At 41.0% G+C, this 27775-nt stretch overlaps 1 protein-coding gene across 1 annotated transcript; it reads right to left on the bottom strand.

Annotated features, from left to right (window-relative positions):
- Positions 1-854: 854 nt before the first annotated feature.
- On the bottom strand, positions 855-26435 carry mbd5 (methyl-CpG binding domain protein 5). Its single transcript, XM_032556869.1, is given in 11 exon segments — positions 855-3934; positions 5171-5243; positions 5333-5406; positions 6192-6770; positions 6772-7281; positions 8135-8334; positions 12550-14892; positions 15863-16034; positions 16916-17018; positions 18994-19562; positions 26333-26435. Coding segments are annotated over 10 exon segments (4230 nt in total). The 5' UTR covers positions 19107-19562; positions 26333-26435; the 3' UTR covers positions 855-3871.
- Between the last annotated feature and the right edge of the window lie 1340 nt (positions 26436-27775).

Genomic DNA, 27775 nt, shown 5'->3' on the forward strand with positions numbered 1-27775 from the left:
GAGACCGGTGCGCGCTCCCGAACGGTGCCGCGGCGCGCATGTCTGGCGGAGACGCGCGAACACACACACACACACACACACACCCACCCCCCCCCCACACACACACACACACACGCCCACCCACACACACACACACACACACACACACACCCCCACACACACACACACACACACACACAGCATACCTCCTCCGTTATCTTTAACACTTAAGTTACACATTTTTACAGAATCAAATTTTCTGCTGCATTAATTTAAAACGATAAAATCTGCTTTATTCTATATTTATCATAAACAAGCAGATTTTATTAAGCGCTCTATATTAAATCGACTGGTAATAATGTCTAGATACTATAATATATTCAGAAACAAACTGACAGGGTTTGTTTTTCTTAAACTAAAGGTGAGGCACAGCTAAAAATAATCAGGTTTAAACTCTAAAGCATCACAAAAACTTTTAAAAACAAACATACATCATGATGCTGCCACAAACAGTTGCTATTAGGTTTAAAAAGCTTAAATTTATACTTGTAAAACTTTACTGATTTGTATTTATTCAAGTCTTAGATCATAATCGATTCTCTCTTAGAAAAAACCAATGAATTTAACCAACATTTACGAATTTATAGCATTTTAAACAAGCTTTTTATGATTCATATAAATAACAATCCCTAATTTTCAGCGAATGTTATCAAGAGTTTAAATCCATCCAACTCGTTTTACTGAGGTAAATATCTGCAGATCAGTTAGACGTGTTTTCTTTTTTACCCACTAGAGGGCAGTGTAAAACCAAAAACGCGTTTTATTTCGGCTGCAAAAGAATCCAATTTGGAAAAAATACAATAAAATCCACAACATTCAAGTAAGAGTGAACATGGTTTTAATATCTTAAACATCTGTGCAACATTATTCAAAATGTTACATCACTGCATGACCTGTAATGTTTCACAATATTTACAAAAAAATGCTGCTTACATCAAACCATTAAAAAAAAAAAAAAGTTCAAACAATCTGAAAATAATGGACTCTGACACACTATTCCTAACCCACATTAATGCAGAAAGGAAAGAAATAAACAAGAGCAACCAAGTGCACACGGTACTTCACGCAGGTCTATTCTTTTTGTAAAGTATATATTAGTGAGAAAATATATACTTAATTACAAGCCGAAGAGAAAGAAAATACTGACAGAAGAGGAAAAAAACACTGGGGAAATAAAAAATGACACTCGCACCTCAACACAGAATCACAGGCGAAAAATGTTTCCTATGTTTGACCACGGAGAACGTGGACGTGGCAGAACATGGGTTCCTGACATTGCACACAAAAAATAATAAAATAAAACATAAATCAGGGCAGAATGAACTTTACCGAAAGAGTTCATGTGTTTAGAAGAGGACAGGGGGAAGATTTGAATCGGGCAGTAGTGAGTGACCTATAATAAAATAAAATAAAATACAAACTAACTTCTTCAAGCAAAGAAAAAATAAAATGGCTGGAAAAATTAGTGAAAGTTGCTTTTCTTGTAGTGCTTAATATTTTATTGTCTGGATACGGATATGTTATTTTGTAGTGTATCAATAAAACGATAAGTATTTTTTTAAATGGGGATTATTCCAGTACTGAAAATATGTTGTTCTGTTTTTTTGTTGTGTATTTTAAGCTGAATTTATAACAGTTTATAAACACTGCATGTAATTTCATTTATAAACTCTTAATATCCCAGCTAGTGAGTTTAACTCTTTATAAGTGATGCTAGAATTTATAAATATCAAATCTCTTGTCTTTATAAATCCTGTTTGCTGTGATGTTTATCAAAATCAATGCATGTAATTCCTGTTTCCAGTTGTTAAATCTTTACATTTCAGCAGTAGATGTTAAAATGAGACGCCGTTTCTGAGCAGGCTGAAATCTACAACTGGTGTTTATAAATCCTGCTTGAAACTGAGAATGCAATTCATTTTTGCAGCAATGTTTGTCTGTTTTGTCAATTCTATCAAGATGTTTATAAATCCAGAGTGAAATTTCATAATCCCTGTTTGCTGAGCTTTTGGTGTTTTTAACTCCTGTTTATAGAAATATCTATAAAATCTTCACCAGCAGGTATTTATAAACCCTGCTTGAAACAGTGTTTTTAAACTGCTGTTTAACAGCCTTTATAAGTTAAATTGGTTGAAATTAGGACATCAGGTTGGAGGGAAGAGTCACAAACAGCCACTGTGATCGTTTAACCGGATGAGAATTCAATATTTGTTTTAAAAAGAGACGATTTTCGTGATTAGCGCTGGAACTGCTTTGGTCAGAAGAAACATCTCAAGTTGTAACAAGTGTGGAGTGTCTACAAAACTACAGAGTAAAGAGAAGTTTGATAGAAAAGGAAAGTAAGCAGATGAGAGGAAAGCAAGCAGAGCACTAACGGTTGCAGAAGATGCTGTTGATCCATCGCTTGGTTTATTGCACTTGATCATTCGGTAGCGATTTCAGGTTATTGATCAGGAGGAGCAGCAGTTTGATGCAGCGTTTCCGATACTGTCAGTATAGTAGTGTTAAAACTGCATTTAATACCTCCATGTCTGCATTTTAAGAGGTTAATATTCATAAATAACATGGTTTTTATAGCAAAACACCCCATGACACAACGTGTAACAAAATGAGAAATCTGAGCGCCAAACTTCTTAAATAAAAACGGGACACATGATCTATTGTTCACCTGTTAAAAAACAAACAGAACAGAAAAAAAACATACATATACACATATAAGGCTTTAGTTCTCAACTCTTGGTAGTATTATTGCCATCTAGCATATTTGTAAAGCTTAAAATAAATATGGAGTACTGTACATAAATAATTTACATCAACAAGCAACAAAAAACAGAAACAAAAAGGCCTCTAAATAAGAAAAATGCTTCCGTCAAGTTAGTGTTTCCTTTCATGATCTAAACTCTGAGGTTGGTTAGTCCACCTAAAGCTATAGTTGTGGCAAAAGAAACTAAAATACTGTACACACAAGCATGAGAACAATCGAATCCGAGACGACGGCGGAAATCTCAAAGGAAAAATCCACCCAAACTTGTGAAACTGAAACCGTTTGAGAGAAATGAAGCTTTACCGTCGCCTTCAGGTGGATTATTCCTTCTAAAAGCGCCTCGCCGGATTCGTAAACATGATGGTTTTCCTGTCCTGGATGAAGCTGGTGGAGGAAAATAAACACGGAACACTTTCTGCTGGTAAAGTTCATTCTGTTTTGTTTCTAAACGGACACTCGGCCGATCCTGGACTGAAGAAAAGAAGGAAAACAGCACGACGTACGGTTGATCATATAAAAGCTTTAGGCTGTCATCTTATTCGTCCTACGCATGCGGCCTGAAGCAGCCGCACGTCTGAATAGAAACCAAGACATTGGTACACTTCTACTGCTTTGTTTTTGTACAATAAAAGATAAAATGTGCATTAGGTATGCTTGTACATGACATTGTACAATATTTACATACAATTCTTAATAGCAGGAAATTTCAGGATTATCTATATACATATTGAAAATGTATCAGAAATATTTGGACTGTCTATTTTTCTTAAATATGTAAGGTAATGCTTGTAGCTTTTTTTGTTTATTTTACTATCTTATACTAGAAAAAAATAGTTAATTCAGTGAACTGTAGACAAATTGCAACTGTTTTTAATGGTTTTTTTTGTATTTTTCTTATTTTTCTCTCTACAGTTAAAACTGTATTGGTGATTGGAGTTTCCAGCACCTTCTGTGGTCAGTCAGAGTCAAGTTGGGACAAGGTTTGTACCACTGAAAGTCCATGTGTAGCACCTGTTGAAGAGCTCAGACCGCCCGGTCAGGACGTTCTTGGGCCGGACACATTCAATGTTATCTGGATATTTTCCTCCTCTTGGGCTTGGGAAGCATCAGCTGACGTTCCCTAGATGGGAGCTGGAGACGGGGGAAAATGTTAGAGACGCATTTTATACAAGACACAGCATCTCTGTCATGAAATGTCTGGACTGTGGTGCACCGACTGCAGGTTTCTGGACGATTAGCGATCTTTAAAAAGCCTGATACAGATTCTTTTTTGTCTGGAAAGTCACTAAGTTGTCAAACAATGCAGTGACTATTGTTGACTGTGACCTGTTGGGTCACCCTGACTTTTTAACAACGCAAAAGGGAATGAGCATAAATAAATTAGCTTCATAAAAATGTGCCAATTTAAAAAAAACTAACGTTTTTCAATAAGATTTTTCTGCAAAACTGAAATTTTGTTGTTTTTTTTTGCTTCACACGAGTTCGTGATCAACAACCAGATGTTACTACTGCCGGAAAAAATAAAGCCGGCGATAGGAAGTGATTGGAGGATGTATGTCACAAAAACAAATTTTGTTTAATGATAAATTGTCCCAGAAGTAAATTGCGATAAACAATATTATTATTGTTTTCAGTCTATTTTCAAGCAAAATAATGGTAATAATAATGCAAGAACACGTTCTCAAAGATATATAAGCTTCATATTCTGACGAGTATTTAACACTGGAACTGGAAGACATTATCCAAAATAAATAAACAAAACAACAGGAACAACAAATAAAATTAACTATGAAATATCTGTAAACAAGGTTGTCCTTAAAAAAAGGGATAGTTTAGACCAAAGCACCAGACTGAAGAGTTTTATCATTCAGTTTTTGATAGAAAAAAAGAGAAAAGCAATAAATCAACCAAATGGAAATTATTTGTATAAAATAATTGCTTGTTTTAGTTTTGCAGTTAATTGATTTATTGCGACAGGCCTGTGAGGACGATGTCACGGCTTGTTTTTTAACGACTTATTGAGTGAACGAACTTATTTATTTGTGATTTTAATTGTGTTTCTTGATTAATAGAAACACTGCAACTGTAAAAAATGTTTTTCTTTTTAAGATTAGTAAAATATTGGCAACAGTTTTGTAACGGAAACATCCAGTGAGTCTCTTTAGATGAGAGCATGATGGGAGATCTTTGTTGCTTCATGCAGTCAGGTTGTAGCTAATTTAAAAAGGTTCAGGTTGGTGCTGAAAGATTTTCCCTCAAACAAAATTCTCACTTCAAAACTGTTAAATTGTTATATTTTAACACTTAGTTGATGACCTGAAACACGTATGTGTGTAAAAACTGAAGAAGTTGGTTTAAGATACTCACTGTGCCTGACATTTTGTCGAGCTCGCTCATGGCCTCATGGAGAGCAACTTGCAGGGGGTTGTTCAGTTTGGGTCTGCAGGAAAACAGTTTATTTTATCATTACCATGGAAACCAACAACACCAGAGCTTAACGTTCACTGTAATGTCTGAGGAGCTTCTTACTTCAGGCCTCTCTTGGCGGCTCGGTCAAGTGCCTCCAAGTCGTGGGTTAGTGTTTTTAGTTTCTCCGGCTCCACCTGCAGGGTCAAAGGTCAAACTTTAGGTCAGATAAGGGCTGCAATTAATAACTATATTAGTAATCAATTATTCTGACTAAATTGGATTTAAGCCTTTTTTATACAATATTAGAAATGCAATAAAAGATGCAAACAAATAATTTAATTCCTTTTTTAAATAAAAAATGTATTGGCCAAAATCTAGTGATTATTTTTTGGATTAACAGGTTAATAAGTGAACAAAGGGTGCTTAATATTTTTTAGTTTTTATAAATGTTTATAAAAAATACAGTATTTTATTTTTTCAGAATTTGAGCCAGGTGAAACTAAATATTATTGTGACGATTAATCAGATAAAAAAATTGCCATATTCTGAAGATTTTTCATTTAAGCCTTTTCTACATACTATTAGAAATACATCAAAATATACTTTTTTAAATGAGAAAATATGCAACAACATGTGAAGGGCTCAGCCCTTTCTGCTTGATTTATCAATTCAATATTGATTTTAATTGATTAATGATTGAGCAAAAGATGTTTAGTATCAGAATTTATTTTTTACATCATTTGAACCAGATGAAGCCAACATTTCTGGGTAAAACATTTACAGATGTATTTTTTAATCTTAAATGCAAAGTGTATGTAGTTTTTCAATATGTTCTTTCAGCAGACGGCCTTTTTTTTAGTCTGTCTACTCCAAATATTAATCGTTTACTAAATTAGTTGACAGTTATTCAATAATCAATTTATCCTGGTTAATCGTTTCAGTAAACATGTGGAGGAAGTTGTGGGACGCGGCGCCTCACCTTGGCCTGCTCTCGCAGCTGCATTGCGGCGCAGTGCACCTGATCGTCACCGGCCAGCTTGGCGGGCCAGGGGGGGAAGCCCTTCAGCTGGCCCCAGACCAGCTCCCCCATGTTGAAGGTTCTGGAGCGGTAGTGGAGGAGCTCGGACGAGGGCGAGTCGGGCTGCCGCAGGTCCTCCTCGCTGCTCAGGCTCTTGGTGTCTGAGGGGCTGGGCGCCATGCCGTTGAAGTGACCATTGTAGTGGCTGTAGTCTTTGGGCGTGGCCAGGGGGCCCTCCAGGCTGGTGGAGGAGCCCGGCGACTGGTCGTCCCCCGTCAGCTCCTGTCGCGGGGGGCCCAGGACTTCCCCGTAAGCCCTGGCGTTGAAATGAGGCGTGGCGCCGTTGATGTGGGCGCACCGCTCCACCGTTTGTTCCAGACGCTCCTTGTAGTTGGCAGGGGTCCGGTTGCAGTTGTTGAACCGGTCGAAGAAGGTTTTGTCGTGGGGAAGGGCCAGGCTGTGGTCGTTGGAGCCCTCGGCGGGGCAGGGCGGCGCCGGGGCCAGGCTGGCAGGCCTCTCCATCAGAGGACTACTTCTCACCTTGGGTAGAGCACTCCAGGAACTCCTCCCCTCCCCAGGCGTTGTTGCTCTGCGCCTCAAAGCCTCCGCCGTGTGGCGCCTCTCCGTCCCACTGCCCTCTTGGCGTTCCTCGGCCGGGGGAGCGGAAGTAGTCGTTGGGTTCTGGACCGTCTGGAGTGCTCTTCCCAGCATCCATGTTCTTCTGTCCGCGCCCTGACCTGGCCTGCCGCGGCCGGTCTCCGTCCTGGTGCCCGTGCAGGACGGCGCTGACCGCCTGGGGGAGGTTGACGGGTTCCCCCACGTTGGCAGTGAAGGCACTCATGGCACTGAGGGCGGGCACCGGGCTGGCCTGCGTGGTCCCGCTCACAGTGGTGGTGATGGTGACATGCATGCCCTTACTGGCGGCGTCCACTACCGCTCTGTAGATAGCATCCACCACCTCCGGCCCACCGCCGGCGCCCCGCTCAGAGCCTGCCGGGAGCCCCTCGCTTTGCTGCCCCTCCGCAAACTGAGGGTGGGGCAACATTCCCTGCTGAGGAGACACACAAACAACATGATTAGAGATTAGAGATGAACCGATACAATATCAATATCTGTATTGGATATGGCTCAGATGAGAATTTGCCTGATCCATAAAGTCAGATCTATTGAGTCTAATTCTATGCTTTGTGCCTTTCTAATTGAACTTTCTGAACCATTTGAAAGAAAGTTTGTTGCAGTTTATTTTTTTTACATATTGTTTTTGTCTGTTTATTATTTATTTTTCATTGGCTGTTCTGCTCCTAATTGCATGAATTAAAGTTGATTTTACATGTTTGGCCAAACTTGTGAAGATATTGGTGTATTTAAGTTTGCTGTACTTGAGCAGAGTTGTCAAATTAATTTGTAATTCAGTACATTTCTGTCTGTGTTTAAAAAAAGAAGTTTTTAGTCAAATCAGATTTGGTTTTCTGTATCAAGTTTGGTTTTCTCACATTATTAAAGTCCATAAAAACTATATTCATAAAATCCAACATGAAAATAATAAAATGTGTGAAACACTAATCTTCCAGGAACAGAGAAATATTCAAACAGAAGAACTTGAAACTTAAAGAACTTATCGAGTCTTTATATTTCTAAACAGAACCACATAAAGTGTGTTTTACATCCCAATTTGGACTCTGTTTCAACTGTTTCACTTTCCTGTTCTGGGATCCCTCCACCATCTTTAATTCTCTATCAACTGGTTTTGCTTAAGAATGACCAGCAGTGCCCTCTGATGGATGGAGGCCAAACTACAATACTTAAACAAGTTCGCAGCGGAAGTTATTAATTAATCATTTGGAAGAAATTTTAATCTAATAAACCATTAACTGTAAAAAAAAAATAACAGAACCAAAATCTACCTGGTAGTTCGGATAGAGGCAGGCCATGGAGCTGCCGTTGCTGCCGCCATCTTTGTAGTGTTGGTTGTCAGAGAAGTGCTGCTGCCCCTGGTAGGCTGGGTGAGAGGAAACCGCCTGTGGCATTCGCTGGTGGACCTGCTGTTGGTACATCTGAGCTCCACCAGCGTTCACATGAGGCTGCATGGTGCCCATACCGATGCCTGAAAAACCAGAGAGGGGATACGATTCATCAACAGACCCCAGTTCACATTAGCTTTAATGTTTTAGTGAATAATCTCTCTGTGGAGTAACAGAAATGTTGCTTCTCTAAGCTCACTGTTGTTGTGTTTTAGCTCTGGTTAGTTACTCCAGTTTTCCACGATTAAGTGATTTCATCCAAAAACAGATCCCCGCATTTTATAAAGGATTCCAACTCCCACCTGCAGGTGGCAGTATTTGTTACTTCTACAAAACTGGTGTTACGTGATATGGCGAGTTATAAAAATCTAACTATTTAAGTTCTGTTTGTGTGTCTAATCTGTCTGCTTGTTATTTTTTCTCCTATTTTATACGTAGATTTTGGAAGTGGTCTATTGAGGGAAAAAGTAGCACCACAAAATCAATTATTTTAATCAGAAAACAATAAATAAATCACAATATGCTGGAGGTATTCAAAAATATCAGTCTGAGCAACAAACTGATAAATCTCCTGGTTTTATAGGAGTTAAAACTGTAATTTAAAGGCTTAATAATCCAAGTACTACAACATGAAACCTAGATGAGTGTCTTTTAAATATGTTCCATTTGGCTAAATGATAAAGCAAATTAAATTGGTTTCCCTTCCACTGCACTTTAGTTTTAGTCACTTTATCGCTCTTCTCTAATCTGGTGATTCCACCAGGAAAAATAAATGAATCAATGCTTCTGAGTCGAGACTCACAAAAGGGAAAAGTTGCACATCAACAATCTGTTGCAGCCCAAACCAACAGATGGACAAGCTGCCAGATGAACAGTACAGCCAGACTTGTTAGCGAAAGCATCCAAGGACGGCGCATGGACAAAGTACACGGAGGCCACAGATGTATCAATGAATAAAGGGAGAAGTGCACAGACAAAGCCGAGGCAGATACAGAATCTCGAAGGCCCGACGTGTTTTTGTGGGTGTGAACATGGTCGAGCGGCGACTGGAGCAGCTGGTGCGATGCTGCGCCGCTGAAGGGCAGCTGTGTGTGCTCTCTTTTCTTCCTCACCGCCCCCCCTTCCTCTTTTCTCCAACTCGGCTGACCCCCTCCCCCGTCCTCCCCACATCATCCGCTACTGCTATGATATAGTGACGGCTGTTGCTGGGGGACGCTGCCATGGAAACCGAGTGATGATTGGTGGTGCTGTCCGCAGCCAGGAAGCTCGTTGGGGGGGGTGGTGGGTTAAGGGGGTCGGGTGGAGCAGTTTTAGACTGCAGGGGGATGGGGGCGGCGGTCAACTGGATACAGGGGGTCCGGGGGAGTTTACAATGAACTTTTGAGTATTTGTTAATGGCGACAGAGTGAGTGGCAGTGAGTGGGGGGGTACAAACGCAGCAGCTGTATGGAAACAGATGGTTCAAGGCTACATCTCAGACGCCACCGTCTAGCTCAGTTTCTACGACTCTTAAAGGCTTTTAAATGCAGAAGAATGGGAAACTCTGCCAAACATGACATCTGCCACAAAGTGGAAATATTAATCCAGGGTTTAAGCCTAGAATAAACACAAAACCAGCAGTCCATGCTCAGACTAGCTAATGGGGCCCATTGTAAAGCTGTATCAGCACCTAATTCACGTCTGGAAAAGTAACGTTTTCTGCTAGGAATGGAAATCTGGACCGACATTGATATCTGATATTAATATTGCTATTACGTCCGATATTTCTGATTTTAACATTTTTAAAAAATTAACTAACCCTAACTTCTAACCCTATTTATCTGAGTATTTCTGTAGATGACAGAAGTCGGACAAGTACTGGAAATCTTCAACATCCAGAGTGAAAAGGCATGGTGAGAGTACAGTCCCCTCTGGAGGTCCTGTGCTAATTAAGTCACAATTAATCAACAAAATATGCAGTGATTTAAATTCATAAACCCTTTCTGCCGTTAAAATAGGCAAACTCAACAATAAAGATATCTTGTGTTTTTAATCTGTTATTTTTTTAGGTTATTTAACCATCAGTGCAAATTGCTATTATGCCCACTCAGCTTTCAAAAAGGTTGATCTTTGAACTTTGTAACTTTGATCGTAACTTTGAAAACGTCCTGTAGAAATGTGGAGTGTCATGCTAAACCTTTTCAACAGTTGGTCACACCTTGGCCTGTCCAGAATTTTGCTGGACAATAAATAGTTCCAGAAATAATTGCAATAAACACTAATGTTGTCATTTGGAGACCATTTTTGAACCAATGTAGTAGTAATAATAATGGCTTATTAATGCAAGTATCCCCACTCAAATGAAAAAAATATAGAATTTACAGAATAAACAAACAAAACATCCAAAACAACAATAATTAAAATGGATCACAGAGTCTATGTCATCAGCTTAGACAGGGAAAACAGGCAAAAGGGGAAGGTAATGCAAACTAGTTTGCAGCGTTTTTCCAAATGCTGGGTTTTCAACCATATTAAAGGGGAACATCTCTAATAAAAACGATCATGCTTATTTTAAGTTATCATACCGTTAATTTGTTGATCACACCACTAAAAACAAGCAATGAAATAATCTCTAATCTAAAGTATACAATGCTCATTATGATTTAAAATGGAGAAACTGAAATTGGGACAGAAGAAAGCCCAACCCAAGTGGTTATAGAGTTTTTAAAAACTGCTGACTTTGCTTCTGTGATGACCAATTAACTTCAACCTCAAACATCCGTTTCAGCAGCTACACTGAGGATGCTGAAAATTTAAAAAATCCCCAGTGATGAAAAACATCAGGCTCCACCAACAAGCCTGAATTTCAATGAATTCACGTGTCAGAAAAACAGAATAGCTGGTGATAAGAGCAGGTGGCCTGGAGCAGACCTCGGTCATATTTCTATGATAAAACACAAAAACGCAAATCGAATATATAAAACGATTCCAGTTCGACTGCAGGGAGGGAAACAGAAACGAGATCTGAAAAATACAGTCACACTGCAAGTCATCCATGTGCATACAAATAAACAGAAGAACACACTCTGTAATACACAAGCAGACCTACAAAATCAGGCACACCGACCTAAACTGTCATCAAAGGCTTCACTCTGGCCTCTATTCAGGGTCTATCGTTACTATAGTGACCAGCTTTCTGGGAGAAGCTCTTTACAGCTCCCTATCTGGGTTGCTTCCTTTAAAGCGTGATGCAGATCCCATTTCTATCTTTGCACGCCATTCACTGACGTTAGAATACAAATAAAACAGAGAGAAACACTGGCTGACTGACAATTAGTGGGCAGCTAAAGATGAGGGGCCCACTAGTTAGCTTTGACAAGCTGAAGGAGTCGGATCATCTTGACTCGGGGCCTATCACCCAAATCCTTTGGTTTTACTTCACTCATAACCATAGAAACCAATGCTTCATCAAGCCAGAGAAAACAGTAGGAGGATTGGCAGCAAAGAGGGTTTTCTCCACGTTTACAAGACATTTGAGGAAATGTCAGGGTTAAAAAGTTCAATTTGTCTTTTGGTTTAAAGTTTATTTCATGCATTAAGTACTATCTAAACCCTTGACAGACCGAATTTGTCCAATCCAAGTCAAAATTACTCAAGGTGTTCCTCAAAGATACATTCTCGTTATCCTGCTAATGTTGTAAAACCAATTTCACAACTGTAGTGTTTCCATTAAATTAGAAAGGGAATTAAAACCACACATTAGTTAGTTAGTTCATGAGGTAAGTGATTACAAATCATGGTGGTGATGGATGTAAACAGTTACAAAAGATAAATTCATATTCATAAAACAGGAAGTGGACTATTGCGCAGGGCATTCTGGGTAAAAACAAACATGCGTGTCTAGCACTAGAAATGGCTCATGATCTTTTACCGAAGACAAACAACCACTAAAATCTAAAACAACTCCATTTTTCTTTACATTTTGTGAAAAAGGAAGTTGTGCTCAGTGATTTAATTCTTGGTGCAGCGCCCCCACAGGTGAGGAGGTAAACAGGTTTTTCAATTAGTAGCTTCGTTTCAGAGGATCACACCAGCTGAGAATACATAACAAATATGGCAGATTGGTCCCCAATTGAATCAAGTCTACTGGACCACGAGGTGTGAAAACACCCGTAGAGACTTCCTGAAAAGTTCATTTGTCAGCAACTCAACCCAATAAATATCATTCACTGTTTTTTAGCCATTTGACATTTAGAACAACATCACATCCAACCTGATTTTAATTTAGACAGCTGCTTCACAGTTGTGCAAAGTCTCACCTGCATCAGAGACCGACTGGTTGCAGCCTCCATCGCCCCCTCCGTGCAGCACGATGCTTGTCCTCCTCATACTGTGGAGCTGTGAAGGGTGCGGACCCGGATGAGACAGTGGTGGTGGGTTAGGGTTGGGGCGTACCAGCGGCATGCCGTCCGGTGCGATCGGTCCGCCGCCTGGCCCCATAGGACCGCAGGTGTTCATGGACTGAGCCTGCATCTGGGCCATCATGTCGGGGTACTGTCCTGGACGGGGGACCAGGTGGCCCCCTGACGGGTCCAGGTTCTGGCAGTGCTGGATGGGATCTCCTGGAGGCCGCAACCTCTGCTGGACAAGGAGGTTCTGCTGCATGCCCGCACTGTCGTTGTAGTGAAGCGGCGCCGCTCCGTGTGAGCCGGAACTGAGCCCAGGGCGGTGGCTGTTCCCCGCCATGTTGTGGGAACTGTGGCAGCTCATGGACTGCAGCAGCTGAGCCATGGAGGCGTTGGGGTGCAGGTTCCCCATCCGGCCCACTTTACGCAGCTGCTCTGTAGCGCTGGCCCCCTGTATGTGGGGTCCACCCATGCCCTGCTTGTTGAGCATGTTGAAGACCATGTTGTTGCCACTGTCGTGGTTCCCAGCGTTGCCGGACGACTGCTTACGTTTCCGTGTGGGATCCCTCTGTTGGGCCATGAGTTTGTCTCGCAGCGCCGCCCGGCCACTCTGACCTTCTGGAGTGTTTAGCAGCATGGTGGAGTTTGGCGGGAGCATGGGATTTAAAGTGCTGTGTCCCTCCATGCTTCGAGGGCCGACACCCCCACCGTTACCTCCGCCGGCCGCCCCCATTGCCGGCATGCCGACCGCACCGCCAGCAGCCATGCCGGGAGTGCTGTTGCCAGCAGGGCCGAGTTTGTTTTGATTTGCTAGCTGTGCTTTGGCTGCGGCTGAGAGGAGGCTGCTGGCTGGGAAGGAAGCGGCGTTCTGTTGGTTCAGAATCTGGTTGAGGGGCATCCCAAGGAGACCAGGGTGGCCCTTCTGGGAAGTGCTGGAAGTTGCCAGAGAGGACGAAGAGGAGGAAGAGGTGGGGGAGTACATGGAGTTGCTGTGCTGATGGGTGCCGACTGGGTTTCCCATTCCAGGCAACAGCTGGGAGTCTTTATACTGGTGAAGTGGATCGGTTTTGTTGGTGGATGGGCTTGAGGGCATGGCAGGCCGGGGAGACCCCATAGCCGACCTGGGAGAACGAGGGGGAACCTTCATGGTGGCACATGGGGCCTGGTGACCCGAGGGCATTGCAAAGCTCCCGTGTTCGGAGGAGGTGGAGGAGGAACGTGAGCGATGAGGCGAGGCCTCGATTCGCCCCAGAACCGGTCCACCCATGTGAACAGGGGAAGTGACAGGCGAGGGGGACATGGAGGAGGAAGGACCGCTCTGTTGAGTCCTTTGCACATTGCCACCATGGCCCACAGGTCCAGGCTTCACTGTGGGTAAAGGTAAGTTGCTTGGCAGGGGAACGATGGCAGGAGGGGGGATGTTTACATTCATCATTTGTACCTGAGAGTGGATGTTGGGCTGGAAGTTGGGCAGGTTGGGGGCATGGTTTGGGGGCTGGCAAACTGGCTTGCTAGGGATGGGATCCAGAATGCCTAAGGGGTCTTTTTCAGAGGTCAACTGCCTTTTCTGAAGAGCACAGGGTGGTGGTATAGATGGCGGGGGAGGTACAGAATGCAGAGGGGGCTGAGATTTATGATGAAATGCTGCTCGAGGCAGATCCATGCCGGGTGGGAAGTTCCCCCGGGGCATGTTCATGTTCATGACAGGGCTTTTGGCAGTGGCCGTAGGGGAGAGGGGCGTGCTAGTCCTTCCTGTCATGGCGCAGGATGGCTGGCCTGCAGGAGAGCCATGAAGCATTACTCTGGGTGGGGAAAGAGGAGTCCTAGGGTTCCCATGGATGGATACTGAACCGGGACTACCGGCTCCTGGAAAGCCACAAGGATTGGTCCTATGAAATCCCTCAGGGCTGCCCAGAGAGTCTGTGTTGGGAGACTGAGAGCCATCTCCATACAGTTTAGCACTGGAGGAAGATGGGCTCAACATGCCTCCATACCCCACCCGATATGGAGATTTAGTTCCAGGATCCCCGCTCGGTAGCCTCTGTGCCCGGGAGTATCCAGAGTAAAGCTCAGGCTGCGGGCCTCCAACCGCCTCCTGAGGTGGAAACAACCTCTGCTGTTGCTGCTGTCCGGCCACCATTATCATTTTGAACGGGTTCTTGCACTCAGGGCCAACAGCATTGGGCAACCCATCGTGGGCTTTAGTCCTTATTGCTCGTTGAGTTGTAGAATGCACAGCAACTGCAGATGATGTACCTAGAAAGGGAAACAAATAATTTCCAAGTTATTTAAAACCAAATCATCAGGAAAAATGTCTACTTCTCTCACATGTCAGTAAAACTAGCAGGCATTGCAATTACTCTGTAAATGCTTTTCTAGTGATGTACAAACACAATGAACAGCAGAGGCTGGGCAGTTTGATATAGTCCCAGATTGTAGAAAGTTATTTAATACCTTTTATATCTTAAATTAAAGGTATAGCTATCTATACCTAAGATGGAGTAGCTTTCAACAAATAAGCAATTTCCTCTTGGAGATCAATAATGTATATTCTATTCTATAGCTGCAAGTTCCAGCCAATAGTGTGTCTAATAGCATTGAAGCTAGGTATTTCAGCTGCTCAAACTGCGTTTTATTTGGAATACTTTAGATCTGTCATCAGGAAATAAGTGAATCAATACTGACCACGAATAGAGTTTAGTTCATATTAGCCAATATGTCAACAATAACAATATTTAGAACATTTGAAATGCTAATATTAACATGATAGCTAATAATAGCAAACATGAAATTGTGGATAGGCTAGTAATAGACATTATTCAAACATTAGCATCCATGCTAATATGCTAAGAGTAGCATTTTAGAAAACATTGACCTTTATGAAAGTGAGTCAGGACTTGTTTCAACTTTGAATGAAGTTTTGAAGTGAAGTATTTAGCCTTCAAAGATCCCAAGGTGTCTTTAGGATGTGAAAAATTGTTTGATAATTTTAAACATTTCCTACCAAATACAAAATTTATAAATAGCAGAAGTCAAAGTTATTTGAATGGTTCAAATAGCAAAGAGCTGCAGTAATTCAAGGCCAATAAACAAGCTGAAAAGCTTCAGCAGCTGGGCGATGTCAACTAGAAGCATGCCATAAAGCAATTACAATTCAAGCCAGATTGCTACCCTGGCTTGTATAATACACCAAGGTTGTAAGAACTGTATTTCCATGTCCATGTACCTCCTCCTGGGCTAGTCAGTGCCAGAGGCGGGTGTGTCTCCATGCTCTTGTGAAGCGTGGCCACAGCCAGGAGCTTTCTCTTGTGAATGCAGAGTTTGGTCACGTCTTCGTCTGCTTTCACATCCTCCGCCGTCCTCTGTTTGACAGCCGCCCCTGGGTCGAAGTTGAACACCTGACAACAAACAGACATATAATCTTATTATGCATCCTGAAAGCCATGTTTTTATTCAGAACTTCTATCTAAGCAAAACCCATAAATAAATCACTGATAGCCAACCTTCTTCAAGTACACTGGACACAAGCATCAAGTGATATAAAAATCAGTCTTTACAAGAACAGATGGTCGTTTGCTGGACAACCAGTGGTTCTGTGTTCAGCTCATAAAGAGGTTGGAAAAGTGTGTTGCAGCTGTGCAAAGTTCTCCAACAGCTGAAGTGGACCAACATGGCAGAGCTGGCATCAATGCTAGCTATTGAAAACACAAGAGGGCGACTAATGAGGCAAGAATTAAAAGAAGAACCATCACTGTCCTCCAACTGAGGGAGAATGACAGACTGGAGCGTGTAGGAATTACTCCGCTGTAGGGAAGCAGAGAGACCTTGAAGATATAATCTGTTTAAAAATTAGAGCTGCACTCTGAAGACAAACTCACAAATGGGAAAATGAATCGTTTGTCCGCTACAGACAAACCGACTGACCAACAATACATCCATCTGTCTAGATGTCCATTCCTTTGTCAATCACACAGTGAAGTGATGAAACGGTCATAACATTTTTAAAGGGATGGATTTAGATAGAAAAGAAAATTACAAAAAAAGTTTTTTTTAAAAGAGCTCGCTCAAGGTAAGAAAAATCCTAATATTCATAGCATAAACAAAAAATAGGATTGGAGGAAAAAAGGAAAGGAGAAAAGGAAGATGGCGTGAGGAAGAAAGGAGAGGAGGAAGAAACAATGAATGACAAAGACTCAATCTCTAAGTCTGGAAAAAATAAACTAAAATTCCACGTTTTTTTTCTGAAGGATGTCACATGAGCCCAGAGCAGCAGCATTACCTTGTGGAGGATGAGCGGACACTCCAGGCCACATTTACAGGTTCCATCTGTGAGCAGGTAGGTCTTCACCTGCTCCAAGCTGGACAGCAGCGAGCCGCTGGGACTGGAAGACAGCAACGGGGGGGAGGGGTTAAACTCAACGATCATAGTAATAGTAGAATGACAATTCACTTTTAAATAGAGATAAACTTAACAGCTTTGTCAGAACATTTTAGAAGACATTATTGGTCAGAAAGATGAGCTTCATTCTCTGATCCAGGTTATGATTATAAACAAATTTCTGCAGGTTTCACCAACTCAAATGTAAGACTTTTTTAAAAACCTTTATAAATGCAATTTAAGACATTATCTTGACAGTAATTTACAAAAGGAGACTGCATATTTTATATTGTAGTAGTGCCAAGCTTTTTTTTTGCAATAGGAGGTAACATTGTATGGGTTTGCATCAGAAGAGAGCCAGTAGTGAAGAAGGAAAGCTAGCTAATTAGCAAGGGTTTATTAGCAGTTAGTTAGCATTAGCCTCAACTGCCTCAAGTCAAAGAACGTAAACTTTTGCCTGACAGAAAAATACCAAGAGAAAGTTTAACTACATAGAATATAAGAGATTAAGTAGTCCTGTTACGACAAAATTTAAGGCATGTGATTAACGTATTTAAAGCCAACTCTCATATTTTCTAATGAATTTAAGACATTTTCAGGATGTGCAGACAACCTAGTAAAAATATTATGCTCTTATTTCGCCCTTCTGCTTTTCTTTTACTTTCAATCTCACAACATAACACCGGCACTACCATGTGGATGGTGCATATGGAGCTTTCCTCCATATGCACCATTATTATGGCCACAAAGTTCAACTTTAGGCTCATCTGATCAGAGTACCAACAGGAAATTGGACTTTTTGTGGCCAGATTTTCATGTCTCATGATCACAGAGCGAGTTCTGAACTCTGTCTGAACTCATGGAGGTAGAGCAAGTCTGAAGTGGGATGTCCCATTACATCATGATGAAAAGTGCAGACTTTGCACACTTTATGGTCAGAGCTGATGGGAACGATTATCTGAGCCACCCCTCTGACAGGCACAGAAATGTAACATCATTGGTGCATTGATCTGAGAAGGCTTTGAAATATGGGATAAAAGGAGTTTTCTTCATGAATGGTTGGTTTCTCCTAGACATTTAGCATTTATGCAAACATGTAGGCTGCAGTTCTTCTGTATCAATAAGTCGCTCAGCGTCCCATAAATACAATATGCTGGGGAGATTGCAGACACTGCAGCATCAGCGGAGCAGCAGAGGGGACGTGCATGACTCAACGCAGGGAGCAGCAGCATCTAAACGTCGCCGTGTTTGTGTCGGTTTCCTGCAGAGCCGATCAATCATAGCAGCTCTGACCGTGTGTGGACAGTAAACACACCTGCTGGGGGCTTTCTGATTCACACCACCGACCCTCAAGCCTCCTGTTTACATCCCTCCTATTGCTTTAAGCAACAGCGCTCATCAAGACTGTAAAATATTTCACTCAGGACGCGCTAGTTCCTGATGCTCGAGAATTTGAAAGATACAAATGGGAAAAGTTATAGTTTTATTTCAAATGCAGGATTTTTTGCAGTTCAAGAGACAATAATAACTTAGAAATGAGTTAGGACTAATCCTTATATTGAATACAACACTTCTCAAAAATCAAAAGTCGTCTGGATTCTGTAATTGACATAATTTCACGATCTTCAGCATAAATATTGATATTGCAGAGATATTAACTCTGGTCAATATCTCAGCAATAAGACTTTAATTATGGATCCTGGAAAAAACACAATAGATGATAGACCAATGGTTGGATAGTTAGACTGTAAACCAAGCTTGAATCCATGCATCCAACCATTGACACACCAATGGATGAATGGTTGAATGCCAGACCAATAGATGGATGAAGGGTTGGATGAAAGATAACACGAATGGCTGGATGAGTGATAGACCAATGGTTGGATGGATGGTGACCTGAGTGACCAGATTGTTCTTCCATCAGGAAACAGGACATCAACAGCATGTAAGACACGGCACCTTTCTGGACATGTCCTTACCTCACATACACGACGCCTCCGCCGTGCTCCGCCTTGCGCTGCCAACCAATGGGGACCTGGACAGGGACGGCCTGCCTCTCATCTCCCGCCTCACAGTCCTTTCCGCCATTCATTGCTCCACTGGTTTTACGCTCGACGCCTCAGAGGTGTACGTATCAGACATGAACCAGCGTCATGTTCCGTCTTCCGAAGCCGTGGTGGAGGGGTCGGTGTTGGGAGGGAAGGATTGCTGCCTGGAAGTGGGGGTCAAGGGGCGGCTCTCTGGCGGAGCTAACGGGGAGGTGGGAGGGTAGGGTGAGGCGGGCTCACAGCTGACCCTACCCTCTGAGCTGCATTCTGGCTACAGCGCTGAACGGCGTGACCACATCCATTACTGTATCCTGTCATTCGGAGCCATCCGATTGGCTAGAAGGGAGAGGGCGGGGATCAGGACTGCCGAGTTCTTCCAAAGTAAAGTCCTCTATTCTTAAATTCTCAACACTTGTCCATTTCCCAGGAAAAACACCATCAGAAACCTTTTCAGGATTTTGGTTCCCAATCACTGTTGGGTAGTGGTTTCCCCATGACTCCTGAGAGGAGGAGAAGACAGACAGTTAGAGTCAAAACCTAAAAAATGATCCAGTTCCTCATCAATCTGAGGTCACCGTGAAAACAAAACAGTAAAACCAAATTAGCTTGGAACAGTTCACAACTTTCTACAAACAGCAGACAGATATGTTGATATTAGTGGCCTTTATCAAGTCTGAAGACTCCAGCAGAAGATCAATCTATTACTAAATCAGTTGATAATCATTTCAATAAATAATTGAATAATTGATTAATAGTTTCTGCCCTAAACTGAAATTACCAATCTATCATATTCAATGTCACAATAATCGATTACTAAAATAATTGTTAGCTGCAGCCATAGATATTACATGGGCATAAGGAACATAATCAACTTGCGTCAATTCAGTATTAATTTTCTTTGGGGTTCATAACTGGGTAATTAGAGAAAGAATGGTGGATTTGCTGAGGTAGATGAGATCGGTTTCATATGCAAGTATCACCAATCTCCAAAAATTACGGAAAAAGGTGCTGATAAATCGGCTGATATAATAATATTTTGCTTGGACATTTTCTAAGCAAAACACAGAGCGTGAACCGATAAGGGGAATGGTTAAGCAAGTACCTGAACTATTGAGAACCGATTCTCGATTCCCCTCCCTAGTCACCGATCAAAGCGACTGATTGGTGCATCTAATACCTTCAATTAATCACACGTTTTCGCCGCTCGCCAATTGGAGCTGCAAGCAGAGTCTCCTCTCAGCTGGTGGTGCTGCTGACTCATAACAGGCCTTTAGCTGCTGAAACAAACCCAGAGATGTTCCCACAGAGGCGGGGAGGTGAGCACGGGGAAAGGGGCAGCTGTTTATCAGGCAGAGCGCTGCAGCAATCATCTCAGGAGACGGCTGTGGAATCGTATAAGTGAAACGGCCACATCATTAAAATCTAATTTCCCAGAGCTCCATGTTTGGCAAAGACAAACGTAACAAAAAGCACATCATTTCTATTGAGAAGAAATTACCTCTCCAACAAGAGCCTGCTGCAGCGCGAGGATGTCTGACAAATGTTTCGGTTATCAGCTTTTTTATTGGGTTGCGTCAGAAAAGAAAAGAGAACGGATATAAACCGAAGACATTTTGATTAGAAATTACACAAAGCGTCTCAGCAGGTGTTATCTTTACCTCAGGCAAAGCAGCTCTCTGCTAACTGCTTCCATGCAAACGGGGAAAAACTCCAGTTATTTCTAAACCTGCAACATGTCAGATTAAACACTGCGAGGCCTTTAGCAGGACCTGAACATTCACACAACTTCCCAGAGTTCTCTGCAGATTTTAAAACACAAAGATACAAGTTCACTGGGAGTTTACAGCAGAGAGCGAGAAGGATTAACCTGAAGGAAGGAAAGGAGGAAGAGGTAGGACACAAGGAAGGGGAGGGAGGAGGGGAGAATGAAAGAATGGCAGAAAAAAGAAGGAAGGAAAGACAAGAAAGAGTGAAGGAAGGATGTAGGAGGGAGGGAAACGACAAAGGAAGAAGGGAACAAGGATGAATGACAGAAGGAAGGAAATAAGGAATAAAGTAAGAGTGAAAAAGGAAGGAATGAAGGAAAGAAATTAGAAATATAAGCGAAGATGAATAAGACAATACAGAATAAAACAAAAGTGAAAAGGAAGGAAAAACTGATGAGTGAGAAAGAAGGAAGGATAAAAGGAACTAAAGAATAAAAATGGTGAAAATGGAAGGAAAGAAAGAAGAAGAAAGGAATGAGGAAAGAAAATTAGGAATGAAGGAGTGAAAATGAATGAAGGAAGAAAATAAGGAATAAAATAAGGTTGAAAAGACAAGGAATGAATGAAAAGAGTAATAAGGAAGGAAGGAAATTAGGAATAAAAGAAAAGTGAAGACGAAAGGCGGATTTAAGAAAATTGGGAAAATAATAGGAAAAGGAATAAAGTCTGGAACAACAGATCATTTTCCAAAGACTCCACGTCCTCCACTGATAATCTGGGAAGTGAAACAGGAAGTGACTCCCTCGCTGCGGCCGGTTTTACCTGCGCTGTCCCCAGCAGACAGTGACTCAGGACTAAACCAGCCAGAGCAGCAAAGGTTCACACATAATTGAGCTTTTTTCCCCAGATTGTGACATCTGAAGCTTTTCTAACAGCTTCCTGTGATGCAGGTGGGGAAGCTGCTCCTGTTTTCACCGAGCATTAACGCTCTGAAACCGCAGCCCGGCTGAAGCTACCTGATGCACACAACATGGACGCAGAGGCAATGAAGGTAGCACTTGAGAGACAAGAAGTGTGATTCACTGCTGCTGGGGGCTCTAAAGGCTGCATCAGTGATTTATAATGGAGAGACGTCAGATTTTAAGCTCTGTGATATTACCCACCGGAGGAAGAGAAGGCAAACAACCAAAATGCATCAGGGTGAAAAACAGGAAAAACAACTGTTTGCATCAAAATGGCCTCGCAAGCAGCAAAACGCTGCTAAGAATATCAAAACGAGACGTCAGAGCAAAGCAACCTCTACCAGACCGATGAGCAGCAACGGTTGCCTCTTCGTTGCTGTTGTCTTTCCGTCCTGGCACTGGGTTCCCAATCAACTGATTGTCAGCCAATTATAAGGTTTCTACTAAGTTTGCAAAGGATTCTCATGATTTACCGACAAATGGAGACATTACTGTGTCAAATTTATTAAATTTTAGATATTAAATGTGTAGATGGAGTTAGTTCTGTTTTGCAATTTCCAACCAGGAGATTTTAACCATTTGTAGTTATTTAATGAAGAAGTGGACAAATGCGCATCATTCGTGACAGTGGAAGTGAACTAGTTCAGGGTTTCCTCCAGTGTATTATCAGCCTGGAGGGCCACCGGGCTTTACTTGTGCCCCCACCAGGCTAAGCCTTTTTAAAACGTTTGCATTTTTGATATAAAAATTTGACATTTTTTAGTTTCCTGTCAACTTTAAACATTTTTTAACTCAAAAACACAACAGGCCGCTGGATGAATGGCACCCAACCACCAGGCTTAGCAAGTTTTCTTGTAGTTGAAACATTTCTGCATAAAAATGGCCACAAACTTATGAAAATTGATTCTAAATCTTTACAAATAAAAACCACGATTCCTACTCAAACTGATTTTTTTTATCCTCAAACTCTACTTTCCAGATTTCTCAGTTCCCGACATTCATTTTAAGATGTAAAACATTGAAGAAAGTTCTGCTGTTGCTTTTCTTCGCTCCATCTTTTTGGTTTTTAAGAGACCGAGTCAGAACGAAGGAGAAAGTTGGTGCTAATTTAAATAATTAGTGGAGGCTGAGACCAAAGTGAAAGCATGCATATATTTTAGAAGCTGAATAAATCAGCTAAGGTAAGATTTAACATACATACTACTTGGTAAACTCTTAGTAAACGCATGTTTTAAAATTATTTGTTCCCATCAGTTAGTAACAAGGAAAACAAACAAGGTGATGTTACTAAATATGAAAGCGGTCCTAAAAAGAAATCACAAAAATGTCCTTTTTACTCTATGAGCAGTTCCTCTATTCAAAAAGCAAACTTTTATTTGTCCAAAACTATGCTATTTAGGACAAAAAACAACAAGACTGTCTGGTCAGGTCAGATTTCAGGTCAGAAATCAGATCAAATAAGAGAGAAGTTCAGCTAAATATGGCAGAGTAACTGGATCTGTGGTCCATTAAGGGCAGCAGTTTATGGAAATATAGAAATAAAATCAGACAGAGAGACTGATCTGATAGGATTTGGAATATCTGACCAGTCAGTGATGCTTTAAAGCATCGCTGTGTTTATATCTAATTAACTAATTAGAATAAAGAAGCATTAACTCACAGGAAGTCCAAACTTTATGGCAAACTGTCCCATCTTTCAGCTGCTAATAGGTAAGAGTAAAATAAACAAACGGTTGGATAAAAATGCACCAGACTGAGGCAAACTGAACAATGTACGGTTATTTTAATCCATTAATAAAAGAAAAAAGAAATAGAGATGTTGGATGTTTTATTTATTGATATAAATCTTCATCTTCTGTTCAATGATTTTAACATAAATTAAGGGACATATTGGCAGAAAATTGCATTTTCTAAGAGGCTTTTTTGCTTTTCAACCAAAATAGATGATTTTGTATTATTGAGGTTTTTTACCCCTCCAGGGGTCTTTTGTGGGCTCTGGTGTCCCTTATATGACAGTAGACTGACAGGAAACGGGGAAGGAGAGGGGGAAGACATGCGGCAAATATCGCCGGGTCCGGGAGTCGAACCTGCGACGGCCGAGTCGAGGACTCAAGGCCTCCAAATATGGGTGGCGCTAACCGCTACGCCACCACAGCATGCCCCTGAAAAGTTTTTTATTTCTCTTTCAAATTAAAATGTGTAAAGTTGCATAGTGACCTTTATTCAGACAAGAAGTCAAGTTTGCTATACAAAATTATAGATTTTCACCGTTAAAACAGAACATAATGTTTACTTTTTTTTTCAATATTTAACCCTAAAATTGTCAATTGTATTTTAAAATGATGTGTTTTTGCAGACCACACTCGTATGACTATTTTTAGCACTTTCTACAAAGACAGACACTTTTGTTTAGCATCTTCATTTTTACATACTTTAAATAAATTACTCCAGAATGTAGAAGAAACTTTAAGATTCTGCAACTACACACCTGATATCAGTATCATCTGGAAGGAATTTTAATGAGATGATACCATTTGTTTTATACTGAATACACGGTAAATTAACCAAAAGCTTCAGAGAGAGAAAAATACCTCTAATTTAAACAGGCAGCTGGTAATTTTTACTCCCATTAAGCTGCAAAAACCTTTTAAATACAGATTTAACTTGCTACACCAAGGTGAGGTTCTGGGAATTTCTGATGATTTATGCATATCCAGAATACCTTTTTAAAAACATGCTGGACTTAATGTCAGGCTAACAGTGCTTTATTTACATCAAAATGTACAGAATTTCAAAAATCAACAGTTTTTAGTTCAAATACAGAATAAATTCTTAATTAAGCCAAACATTGTCTGGAATGCAATGAAATTGGAAATCTGTGGAAATAAATCAAATCCTTGTTGTTGTCTTAAGAGAATAATCTGTCGCTGCTTTATTTATTTTATATTAAGAATGATTACAATTTAATTAAATGGGATTTAAGAAACAATTGAACGGAAAATAAAACGTCAATGCGCTTGAATTCAGAAGAAGTTAATATTTACAGTCTTCCTCATCTCCGCGTGGAGGATTCAGCCAATCAGGGCCAAGGAAAATAAATGGTGCTCCTGGATTGGTTGCTTTTCAATGACCAGCCAATAGCATGTCAAGTGGCATTGCACCTATATTTCCTAATCTATATTTTCTTTTGAATATTTTAGAAACGCTTTACGTTAAAAACCATAAACAGACTGATATTACGCAAATAATTTGGAGTGCCGCTTGTAAATACTCGAATCCGAGTATTTAGTCTAGTGACTAGTTAGTTAGTCACCCATTAACAGATGACTAACTACTTTATTTCTATTCTATTGTTCTTTATTGCAAACCTCTGAGCCCTAAAATATCAAATAAAAAGAAATCATTTCAAATTCTACTTCCCTTATAGTGTGAAATGCATTCAAAATGATGCATGTTTTAAGGGTTAAAACAAGTGCAACTTTACTACAATCCATAAATCACAAAATCTATTTTAAATCGTTCTTTAATGAATTTTCTCCTTTGGGTTACAACATTTTACAAGTTTTAATGCTAATTAAACAACATGTGAATTTTGGTTTCACCACATCATGGACGACAAAGATTTGGGATCATTTAAAGATTTCTTAAAATTGTGCAACATTAAATAGTTTGTTTTCACACATATTTTCTTTTAAAAAAAAGACCAACAAACCTTGTAGGAATACTAATGATCCTTTTCAGGTTAATTAGACGGTAATTATCTGATTTTCCAGGTTACATAGGGAGATACTCATGACCTTATAATAACAGAAATGTGTAGATTATATCCAGTATTTATGAACATTTATCCAACCCAAGCTGGCTCAGTGACACATTAAATTAAAGGCAACCCTGACAGCTTTAACAGTTGGCTAAATGACAGCAGTTCCCCCTAAAATCTGGACCTGACAGACGGTTGGACATCATCAAAACAAGCCTAAAGGTGAGATAATTAGCCTGTTGACCCGGGCTGAACAGCGGAAACCTGCTTTATGGCGCTGCTTTAGCGGCTGTTCGGCCTCGCTGAACCCGGTTCGGTGTCAGAGAGGCGGACTGGGACCAGTCAGAGGGCTCTCTGATGCTCTGGAGCCAACACTGAGCTAGCCGTTAGCCTGCTAGCTTGTTGTAAGGAAAATGCACTAGACGGAGAGTCCAGCTCAAGCTAACAACCGTTGGCTTTTTATTCTGCGAACCGGAACCGGATTCGGGCACGTCCAGCACCCGCAGCCCGGGTTCCGATTTACAAATTATCGAGGTGGAAATATTTTAGCAAAGCCCCAGTTAGGTTTCGAGTCAAATGGGGGCAAGGAGAGGCCAGGGCCAGGCCGAGTTAGCACGGCTAGCTTAGCCTGCTGGCTAACAGCCGTGCTAACCCGTTGCGTTTGCAGATGAAGAGAGAGACGCTTTTCAGGCTCTGTAACGCTCCTGTCTGCGGCAAAGCAGGCCGAATACCGACCGTTCTTACCCGGACACCCCGGTGAGTGCATCCCTCCGCTGAAAGAGTGACAGAAAGGAGCGAGGAGGCGCTTCAGATGAGGAGAAAAATAAGAATAAGAAGCCTACCCATTAGTTCTCTGCTGCTGCTGCTGCTGCTGCTCCTACACTGGAATACTGGAGATGATGGAGAGCCGAGCTGCGCATGCGCCGGCACGGGCTGCCAGCAGATGGGAGAGAGGTGATGCACGTTTTACTCCGGAGCGCTGCATGGCATGCAAGAGATGTGTGGGGCTGAAGCTGCAAAGTTAGGGATAAAACAGGTGGAGGAGTGGCTGGGATGAGTCACAGACACGAAACCCGTAAAAAAAAAAACACAATCCACAGTGTTTCACTCCACTCAGAAAGACCAAAATACAGCCATAGCTCAAATTTAACAGAGAAAACAATAGCAACTTTTGCAAAACAAAAGCAAAAAAGCACCGATATCATATAAGAATATGAGAAGTTACACAAATCAACACTTTTAAAATGCAGAAATGAAAATTTTAGAACATCAATTTAGAGCCACAAAGTCAAAATTATTATTATATTTTTTGAGACAAATTATTTAAAAATACTAACTGAACCTTTCATAATAATCGATATTTGACAACACAATTCAAAAATACAGAAACATTTCATTGCAAATGCAACTTTTAGTAAACATTTCTAAACACAAAAGAAAAACTGAAATCAGAATCAAAATTTAGGCATAATAAAAATCACAATACAGAAAATACAAGTCAGAAAATGTTTGATTTGAGCAAAAGAAAAACATTAGGACAAGCAGATGCATTCTAAAGGATCTCTAATCTGACAAAACACCAAGAAAACAAACAAAAAATCAACAGAGCATTTATTTAAACAGAATAAAAGAGAATTTTCCCCCAAAATATTACGTTCTGGAAAAAATAACAAAATTACCCAAAGCTTCCCAAAGAAAAAAAATCCCCCAGAATGAGTAATTAATGATTTGATTTATTTCACAAAAGGATTTTATTATCCTGCGTTTTAGTGTTGCTCATTATCTGCAGCTAAATTGTAAACAAGAGTCCAGAATAAATGTGCAAATCTAAAAAACTGACACAGAACCCAAAACAGACTCTCAAACAGGATCAATAAAACCCATGAAAGCTTGAAAATGAGGCCTTCGGCTGTGAAGAGGCTGCAGCTCTGAAGGTCAAACCTGAGGAAACCATAAACGAGTTCGGCCGCGGTTTTAAAAAACCTCTTCATGTGTTTATATAAGGGCAGACAGGAAGCTAAGTATGTCAGCAGAAGGTCGTATTTTACCATAATGTGACAGAATAAACAGGCGCTCAGTGAAGCAGGTGATTTCTGAGATATCTGCTAGTTTATTCTGCTTATTTCATCCATCAACTTAAAGCCACACTATAACCAGAGATTTCTCTTCACTGAGGAGGAGTGAAAATCTGAACCAGTTTAATCAAAGTCAGAGGAATGTCAGATTCATACATTTTAATAAAAACAATAGCTTATAAATATAATGTGATTTTTTTCTAAGATATA

The sequence above is a fragment of the Xiphophorus hellerii genome, chromosome 24 (assembly GCF_003331165.1).
Source record: "Xiphophorus hellerii strain 12219 chromosome 24, Xiphophorus_hellerii-4.1, whole genome shotgun sequence".
Classification (NCBI taxonomy): Eukaryota; Metazoa; Chordata; class Actinopteri; order Cyprinodontiformes; family Poeciliidae; genus Xiphophorus; species Xiphophorus hellerii.